This window comes from Dreissena polymorpha, chromosome 11 (assembly GCF_020536995.1).
Source record: "Dreissena polymorpha isolate Duluth1 chromosome 11, UMN_Dpol_1.0, whole genome shotgun sequence".
NCBI lineage: Eukaryota > Metazoa > Mollusca > Bivalvia > Myida > Dreissenidae > Dreissena > Dreissena polymorpha.
Genome location: NC_068365.1, coordinates 52,524,925 through 52,535,660, shown reverse-complemented (window position 1 = coordinate 52,535,660; position 10,736 = coordinate 52,524,925). Strand labels below are relative to the sequence as shown.

At 34.6% G+C, this 10,736-nt stretch overlaps 1 protein-coding gene across 14 annotated transcripts in view; it reads left to right on the top strand.

Annotated features, from left to right (window-relative positions):
• Positions 1-10,160, top strand: part of LOC127851134 (uncharacterized) — a 40,315-nt gene extending 30,155 nt beyond the window's left edge. For 9 of the 14 annotated variants that reach the window (XM_052384711.1, XM_052384701.1, XM_052384706.1 and 6 more), the window contains exon 2: positions 8,210-10,160. In XM_052384711.1, coding sequence (XP_052240671.1) covers positions 8,276-9,274 — 999 coding nt within the window. In that variant the 5' untranslated portion in view covers positions 8,210-8,275 and the 3' untranslated portion in view covers positions 9,275-10,160. The other 5 variants (XM_052384703.1, XM_052384700.1, XM_052384707.1 and 2 more) reach the window with 5 other exon arrangements.
• The last annotated feature ends 576 nt before the right edge of the window (positions 10,161-10,736 follow it).

The following is a 10,736-nucleotide window of genomic DNA, read 5'->3' as shown; positions in this document are numbered from 1 at the left end:
GATAAATGCTTGCAGTTCTCACGAATCAGTTCGGAAATAGGCAAGAACGTTTATTATAGACAATTTAACCTATTAGATTGATAAGAAACTTACTCATAATTGGTTATAATTACGTACTGCAATATACTATTTACAGTATAAATAAAGTGGCACGTATTGCTCACATTTTCCCATAGAAACGTGTAATCATCGGTTCTGTATTAAAGTAGAAAATAATAGTAACAAAAATAACGCCCTTTGGTATGAACTTATTTTGCAAGAAAGCATACCTTCTTTTAATTTGTAATTCAAATTTATTGACGTCATTTGGTTCAAAATATGAGCATACCCTTCAATTTAAAGTGCAGACAGAAACATTTGTAATTTTGCCTCGACCAAATAGACCATTTTTACCGTTCGTAAACATAGTGTCAATTATATAATAAAATGAATCATTATATGATAATGATATTTTTATGCCCCCGGATCGAATGATCGGGGGTATATTGTTTTTTGGCCTGTCTGTCTGTCTGTCATTGTATGTGTCTGTCAGTCATTGTATGTGTCCCAAAACTTTAACCTTGGTCATAACTTTTGCAATATTGGTGATGGTACCATTGTGATGGTAAAACAAATAATTCAAAGCGGCGCATTAGGGGGCATTGTATTTCTGTAAACACATCTCTTGTTGTTTTTCTATTTTGATCATTCGAATTCATTTTATACAGCGAACCGAAAGTAAAGGCAAATAACATTTGTGTGTGTCTTGCATAACACAAATTCTTGTAATGAACGTTATTTAATTCCGCATTAATTGAGTTCGATAATTTGCCAGAAACTATTCGTTTCCACAATACCTGATAATGGGTCACGTCAAAGGACATTGTGATTTGCAAAAACAAGTAAAGTGAAAATCGATATAAAAAGCGCTTATGGGTATCCACTCCCAGTGCCGCATCAATACAACAACGGGTGTCTATCCTTGGTACTGTTAAGGGTGTAGGTATACTGAAGTGTTTTTTAATCCATATACTCGGACAACGAATTGTTTATGAAGTGTGCAAATTCAAGATTTAAGGCACAAACACTGTTTAGAAGTTAAACGTGGTAGCTTGAATTTCGCCGCAATTTGGTCGCTTCAAATTCGATTCGGTACTGTTCTGAATAAGTTATAAACGGTTATACAAATAATACTTCAGTTGCTGAAGAGGAACTAAGATATTGCGGTTTTCAGTCTTCACATGTTCATGGTTTGGAACTTTCTGACGTTGACAACAAATGTGTTGTCAGAATATTAAAATTATACTGTACATTTATGTTTTTTTTCTGTATAACTTTTTAATGTTAAATGACATGCTATGTAATCAATAAGGAAACACGATTTAATATATCGACAACTCTTCATTAGTGTTTACAAGAGGTTGATTTATAAATTATTTTTTTAGGTTTACTTTACTAGTTAATTAGAACCACTGATAGGTTTGTATTTTTACCCCTAATGCGTTAAAACAAATAAAAGATATAAAGACTCCAGGAAACTCACATCAAGATTCGAACCCTGGCCGTTTTTGTAAAAATAAGGTCCAACTAGGCCTACCTGTTTTAAAAACAATATAAAACGTTTCATATAGTTTGAAGAAGGCCTCAACTTGACATTCACTGAACACAGGATCAAAAAAGTGAAAGTAACGTACTAGTAAAAATAGTTAAATAGCGAAAAAAAAAGCCAAACCGTAATAGAGTCCGAGACCTTTGAATCTAAGGTTACATTTGTTACCACTCAGCTATTTGCACTTTCAATAAGCAGGGGCTATCTTTTACTTGTTGTAAGCGTAAGCCAAAATACTTGGTCACGTTGACCCGAAAATAACTCAAGTAGTACTGATTAATAATTGTCTTGATCAGACACAGGGTGCATTGCTTGTACGTCAATCATAATTCCCAGTTTGAAATGACCAGGGTTGTGGCTTGCTTTTCAAGTTCCACACCGGACCAGACTCTGGATTAATCATTTGTTAATCTAAAGTCGCCTTTAGGCCTTGTGCATTAAGTGTTTTAGGAATATTTTTGAATATATTGAACGGTTATCCAAGAAAATGAACATTTTATGATATCTCGTTTATGTAAAATTTTAATTTGAAAATCTCGGGAAACATACCACATTACTAAATTACTAAATTGCTTTGCAAAAATATAGTGTTGATTCAAGCTTATATTGTATCAAATTACCCCAATCTTTATTGTATAACTTTATCAGGCAACACATATTTTTCGCTGTATTATTTGTTTTATTATTACAATATTCTTTTGTCAAAATATTCGGAGGCTTCTCTTTGAACAATTCGTGAAAATAGAAAATATCGACCTAGAGAACTTTCACACACATGTAGTTGACTGATTAAACCATGCTTGACTTTAATATCACTGAAATAAATATGGTAATAACAGGCTTTAACGCCACTGATTACATTTCTATGATCGTTACAAATCTTTAAATCCAGGATTAATAGTAGTAGTGAAATGATGTTTAATTATCGCGAGTGAGTGGAACTGTGAGATTTTTCATGTGAGAATGTGTTTTTTAGAGAGGAACCAGTCGTTTAGATTTCGAAAGGGTGGATTTATTCTTTGGATAAAACGCTCATTATATTCAAAATATTGAACATGATGCGGCGTCTCATACGGGTCTGCGCTGTTTGCTTAAAGGAATTTCTGTAATAAATATTCTAAACATAGAAATAAAAATTCTAGACATCCCTAATTTTGGAAATAAATTGATCCAATTTAGAAGGACTATGCATAAATGGGTTAAAAAGGGGTCACTATCAGTCGCAATAACGGTAAGGTCACCGTTCATAAGTATGTACGATTAAAGGTTTGTGTACTATAAATGGGCAGCTTTTATTGAAAACTCGATAACTATAAGTAGAAAAGATTGATAACTTGTTAAAGGTTTCGTTGATAACATTTTGTTTGTAACGGGTATGAAAACCAAATATTTGCGTACAGAAAACATGCAGTATTTACAGACCAGAAAATAGTACGGATAAACTGGGCAAGTGTCCACAATACGATGAAAATGGCAATCCAAACAGGTCGTAAGCAAATAGAATAAACATCATGATTTATTGAATATGGAATGATTGCGCACTTCACTGACTGTTGACGGGTAATAATAGTTTTATTTTTGGGATTTAAGGATTCTCGTTTGAAAAGGAGCGTAAATTGTGAATCACTTTTGGAGGATTAAAATCGAATTCAAGTGAGGCTTCACTTCCTACGGACGAACAATGCGCTAGGCATTCCAATAAACCAATGCAGTGGTCTTGTTATAAATCACAAAACATTCACTCTTATTGAATATTGAATGGAGTTTACTCGTGACAAAACTATTTATATTTGAGTCATAAACAATGCGGCTGAGATTAATGGATGTTATTATTTAAGATACATTCATTATTGTATATTGTTGAGATCAGAGTTACACCACGCTGGAAAGTGGATGGATATCAATGGACGTGATGTTCAGGTACACTTATAAGTGAAAACAGAAAGTTATGAAAAAGCGAGCTTAACATCTAATAACATGTATGCATGTGCCTAGTGTAGAGTTTGCTGAATATTAAAGAACATGCTTACGTTTGAAAAAGCGGTAACCTTTACTGAAAAGATATGTACCATTAAAGCATTATTGTATACGCTTAATTTTTATATTCAAAATATTAAATTTTGTTATTAAATGTGTCTTTTTCTGTGAAAGCTGGTCATAATGCATGTGCGTAAAGTGTCGTCCCAGATTAGCCTGTGCAGTCCGCACAGGCTAATCAGGGACGACACTTTCCGCCTTAACTTGATTTTCGGTAAGGAGGGACTTCCTTGAAACTAAAAATACCATTAAAGCGGAAAGTGTCGTCCCTGAATAATATGCAATTTACGAGTATTCTTATGCTATGCAATGTGTAGCTACAGTATCGTGTTTCGTCCTGTGCTAGGAAATATTTCGACTCAAGTAAGAGTTAGTGTACACTGGTTAATTTAACCAATTTATGCTTAGCGTCAAGAAAAAAGGCCTTGGCAAACAGCGTAAACCCAGATGAGACGCCGCATGATGCGGCGTCTCATCGGGGTCTGCGCTGTTTGTTGAAATGAATTTCTGTAAGAAATATTCTAAAAATAGAAATAAATATACTAGACATCCCTAATCGATAGAGGCTCAATGATCATAATGTTGCCATTCAGTCGATCATAAATATATTAAAAATAAATATGTATACATTTGCTTTGTATACAGAAGTCACATTAGTTTTTCCACAACTGAAAAATATAATCAGAGTTGTTACACCTTTCTAAAGAAAGCGGCAATTATACTATAATTAGAAACATTATAGGACAATTACTTTTTCTCTTTGGTCTTCAGTGTTATTTTACAAATGAAATATTAACTATCATCTTTTGTGTTTGGCATAGAAAAGTTTATTGTCATGGACGAGATTTAACTTCGCACTAATTAAGTTCGCTCGGTACAATGTGTTAGAACTATAATTGAGAACAAGGCACGTTGAAAGGACAATTGTGACTTCTCCGAGTACATCGGACATCGATCGACACAAAAGCGTTCATGGATTTTCACTCTCGTTGTCATCAATACAAAAGCGGGATCTAACCCACGTTTACATTTAGGTACGGATAAGGGGGTAGGTAAACTCTGTGCAATCAAAATAATCGAACACATTGTTTCTTAAGTTTGAGAAGAACTGATTATCGGCTTGAAACCGCAATCGCGGTTTAGTTGTTTATATGGTAGATAGAATACTTGTCGAATTGTCGGTTAAATTTCGACAATGTGATGTTCAGTTTTAATTTTAAAAAGTTATCTTTTTGAAGACACACTTTTTATTGTACTATATCTGATAACGAGAAATTATGAACGTGTGTGTTCACATAATTAATTTCAATGATTGGATTTTAAGAGCAAATGCGAATTTCTGGAAAACGAAGTAAGAATGCAGACTTGTGTTTATTTTTTTTGTAAATATTGTACGTATTACATTACAAATATCTAATCAAGTACAACAACATTGAATCTGGCAAAGTCTCTCAAATAGTTTTGAATAGGTATTTTCATTAAAATGTTTCTGAACGAAAAGACGTGTCTGACTTGCGTGCCTGAAATACCCCGCATGCCGCTTTGTCAGATGACATAGGCAGAAAAGGAGTGATAACTGTCTATCAACAATGCAAGCTTCATATCTATTATGGTTTGCCTTTATATATCTTATCATTGGGAAAAAATCATCATGCAAATTCACAAGAGCAATTGATGCCAAATTATGAAAGCATGATTTATAAAGGCTCGTATGCTCTGCACAGCCCATCATCGAGATATATCAATGAGCCGCGCTCTGTGAACAGGTGGTTTAATGCATGTGCGTAAGTGTCGTCCCAGATTAGCTTGTTCAGTCCAAAAAGGCTAATCAGGGACGACACTTTCCGCCTGAACTTGATTTTTGCTAAGAAAAGACTCTATTGGAACGAAAAATATCATTAAAGCGGAAAGTGTCGTCCCTTATTAAGCCTGTGCGGACACTTTTCGCAAATGCATTAAACGCCTTTTTCAAAGAGCACGGTCCAAATCTATAAACTTTCACATTTTAAATGCAATACAAACGCATTAACTCTAAAAATATTGGAGAAAACGTTATGGTTCTTAAGCGATGCACATTTCATTAATGAAATCTACGTAACTATTACAAAATAACATAAAACATATAAAGATCGTATTTTTATTGGCGTGCTGCTACAATGTTTTCATAATATGAGGATCTGTTTATATCCATGGTACAAGTAAATAATTCTAACCTGATGAAAAAATATTTTTATATAATAAAACTTAGTTAAATTGGTAATTTATCCCGTTAAAGGTTCATTTAAAACATGCGTGTACTTCTGGTTTTAAGTCTAAAGAACTTAAGCCTTAACATGGCGTTGTAAAAACTGGACCATACAATTGTGACCCTTAACATGCTGTTTAAGCTATACGATGTGTTCAAAGCCACTAAATGTGCGTTTTATTGTTGGGTTCTTCAAAAACCCGCCCTATTACACAAATTCTTGGCCATAAACATATATTGAGAGAATTAACTTTAATAAATCTTGACATTTGCCCTTCGATAGTATTCACAGGGTTTCGTTTATCTTATTCTGATACACAGATTTATTAAATTCAAATCAGTTAAACTCAAATGAAGTTTTGAAAAAAATCTCCAAAGCGCATGTTTGCATAGTTCGCCGATCAAATACATACGCGATAAACGATATACATAAATTATACGCGAGTCTAAATCGAATTTATTCGCAAGATAAATTATGTTTTGATAAAAATCGCAATGTTTACACAATCTTATTGTCTGCCTTGCACAGGTTTCTATATGTCATTCAACAACTGTAATTACTATAAACATTGTATTTACCAACTTTGACAAAAGCTGCACTAACAATCTGGGGACCGTTTCAATAAACATCGTAATACACAGTTTACGATATGATACATTTTTCGAAGCTGCATAATTGCTTAAGTCCATATCATATTTTTATAAATTTTCAGTACTTAATTACTTACATTGGCATCTCAAGCGCCGTATATATTTGACGAGCATAGTGAGCTGTTAATGCTTTAGCGAAACAATAGTGTTATGCTTTTGTTTTCTTTGTCTCTGAAAAATATGTTTAATTAATAAATTGAAGTTCAGCCTTTATAACACCAACAGAAACACAAACACACAAACAACAACATCAGCAACAACTACTACAACTTCGAATTAACACCACTTCTACTACTACTATTTTAACTTTGGTTGTGCGTGCGTGTGTGCGTGTGTGTGAGGGTGTGTGTGTTTGTGTGATTGTGTTTTTGAAAGATTATGAGAGACGCGTTCTGAGAAAACGGGGCTTAATGTATGTGCATTAAGTGTCATCCCAGATTAGCCTGTGCAGTCCGCACAGGCTTATCAGGGATGACACTTTCCGCTTTTATGATATTGTCTGTTTAAAGAAAGTCTCTTCTTAGCAAAAATCTAGTTATGCGGAAAGTGTCGTCCCTGATTAGCCTGTGTGGACTGCACAGGCTAATCTGGGACGACACTTTACGCACAAGCATTATGCCCCGTTTTCTCAGAACGCGTTTCATGAGATCCGCGCCTGATGTGCATAATGTGAAAATAGGAAGTGTGCCCCAGCACTAATACCTTAGTAAAATAGAAGACTCATGAATGATAGGTCATACATTTTAATATAAGCTGCAATGAAAGCTAATCAGTTTTTTTTCTGAAATATTTTTTTTATTAAAATTATCTTTTGCTCTGCGTTTTCGTCAACCAAGCTCACAGCGCCGAGAGTGGGTATTGAACACAGGTTCGTCGAGGTAGGAAGCGCGAGTATCAACCACTTTCCCCGACAATTAAATAAACCATTCATTGTTAAAGAGTGAAGCGTCGTGTAAAAGTGCCCCGAACGATGGACTTCTTATAAAATCAGAATTTGATAAAAAAAAATGTATGAAATAGAAAAAAACAACATTGATGGCTCTGGGAAATATAAGTGACCAGCCAAACTAGAAATTGTATGAACCGGAGCCGAAGGTTGAGGTCCATATACAGTTTGAACTGCCTGACTGGTCACGTTTGTTTAATTGGGTCTTAAGTGGGGTTTTTCTATTTCTTATATTCTACCGAACATTTTCATCCTATGTATTAACACATGTATGATTAACAATTTAAACAGCACATACGTTGACAAATTATGTTAACTCTAAAAGTTAGATCTAATCCAGAACAAATGCGCACTTTGAAATTGCTTTTGTATAAAATCTTATTGTCAATAATAATGATAATAATGATAATTAATAATAAAACAATTCGGTTGTAATTTTTTTTTCTGTGTTTAACCCGGACGATAACGTCAATATTTAGCATGCACTATCCATATTTTGCACGTTTGGTCCAAATACAAAATAGATACGGGTCCAAAAACCGGTCATAAACATAAAGAAGGACAAATGTATGTTAGGTCAGATAGTTGTAAATCGTAACGGATACAACTCGATATATATAATATATATATATAATAATACAATAGTTTATGAATTCTAAGATATAAATATATTTTAGGAGTCCAGCGTTTCCATGCAATAGTCCACTAGAAATGACTGTTAGCACGTTCTTTTTATTTTCAGAAAATGGTGGCTGGCTAATTAATTGACGAACATTCTATCCACCACCCATTTATTCTTCCGGAAAAAATGCCGTCTCTGCAGAGTATCAGCTACAACTCGTCTCGTGTGCAGCGCGCATACAGAATTAACAACATAGAAAATCTCCGACTACAGAACAGGATTCAATTACTGGAAAAGGAAAGGCTTCACACACAGAGACTTACTAATCAGGATATCCGGCTAATTTCGCTCACTCTGGACTATATTCAGACCCACAGTGGCCATAGCGCGGAAGGATTACCTCCACAGGGAGAAAAAGTCCACGAAGAAGAGCAAAAAGATGACGAAGGACCTACGTTTCTGTACGGCGAAAGAATAGTCAGTAGAAAGAAACGAAGGAATCTCAGACCTCAGTCAGCCTTGGACAAATCTAGTACTAGTAGATATAATAGTGAAACAGCATCTATTGTGTCTACAGCAGAAATTAATACACGGCCGCAAAGTAGTCCAATTAGACGAACAACTTTTGTAACGCATTTACGAGACAGAGATGATGAGTCTGTTTTTGGAAGCGCTTCTGAATCTTCCACAAGCAGTTCAAGTGTAGTATACGCACGCTTCAAACCTGCTTGGACAGAAGAACCGATGCCGGAAGTAACAAAAATATTACTACGCGCTGCGTCCGAACACAATCAAAGGGAGTCCGTCTTTTCGCGACACAATCTCTTAAATGGGACGCGCGGAACAGCGGCATTAAAGTCATTAACGCGAAGTCTGAAAATGAGTTCCCAATCAGGCCTACAAAACCAGATGCCAGTACGGTCCGCAGAGGGAGACAAAATCTCAAGGGGAAATAGTCCTGTTCGCGGAGCAAGAATTACGGATATTATTAATAGAGGTCCAAAAGCAACTATGTCAGCAAACGCCTGGAAGGCGCACCTGAACTATTCACAGTCGGGGCCCCAGAATATTTCCGCGCAGCGACAATACATAATGGACACGAAAAAAGAAATGAACGAAGAGCGGACTAAAATGATAGAAAAGAAAGTGAAGAAATTTGTATCGAAATCTAGTCAGTTGCAGTAGTCCGAATGGATATACAACTTTCTCTCACGTTCGAGAATCCTGATGTAGTTATTCAGAAAATAATAATTGTTCATACTATCATGCGAAACAGGGTTTATATGGATTTTATTTGCTAGACGTTTAATGGTGGCGAATGAGCAAATATATTTTCTTAGGAGGCTTGTGATTTTATGTTAATGGAAAAGTCAGGATTTTCGAATGTCAATGTTGACAAGGAAAAAACACTGATGCAAATAAGAAATACAAACATATAACTGACAACGTGGTGAAAGGTTACATATGGATGGGGTGATTTTTTCCATAAAAGTATAATAATCTAAAATATAATTATTACGGGTTTCATTTAGATCATTCTACGCTAACAACTATGACATCTGCCATTTTACTACAGGAACTTTATAAAGTAACAGTAAGTACATATGATAATAATATATGCAGCTGTATGACTTTTACAAGTTACAGATGTTTGCTTTGATTTCCATGCATACGATAATTTTTAACTAACTAATTTTCCGGATTATGACATTGCATTTAATTTCATGCACTTGATTTGTACTGTGTTTCAGCCTCATAAAATGTTCTAGTGCGTACAAGATGTGTTTCAGCGACTTATTATGCACCGCGGTCTTAAAAACAACGATACAAATAAATATGCTCTTGTTAATTTTGAAACTTTGAGTGCCAAAGCAGTCATTGATTAAATCGTATAGTGATTCAATTACGCAGCTATCATCAAGTTGTATAATATTTTCCATTTATTATTTATTACTAGTTGACATTTAGTGTATTCTATTGTTTATGCATTTTTTAAATGTAGTATGGTTAGGTAATTATTTAGTCATTGTTGTTTGCATAATGGAACAAATGAAAATAATATTACTTTTAAGACGTGTTCCATAGTTTACTAATAATATAAAACTTATTGAAGCATTTATCATTTTGCTTTTGACTAACTAAAGAAGAATAACATCATCAAAGACAACAACACCAACGATTTATTTATTCCAACATTGTCCGTGTATTTTGTACATGATGTATTTCTTTAACCGATTTGTTACAACTGGGTAGTTGGATGAGTAGCCTTTCAAGTACACGCCATACATTATGTCTAGCTGTAAGCTATGTTATAGGGTGAAATTAACCCATTTATGCCTAGTGGACTCTCCCATCCTTCTAAATTGGATTAATTTTTTTTTTCCAAAATAAGGGATGTCTAGTATATTTATTTTCTATATTTAGAATAATAATAAGCAAACAGCGTAGACACAGATGAGACGCCGCATCATGCGGCCTCTCATCTGGGTCTACGCTGTTTGAGAATGCCTTTTTTCTTTTCTGAACGCTAGGCATACATGGGTTAAAATAAGCATTTTGATTTCTCAGTACTTTTTCAGAAATTTAATATTAAATCGAGCGATGGCTTACACACAAACTTCACAAGCACAGGCAGACAGACGGAAAG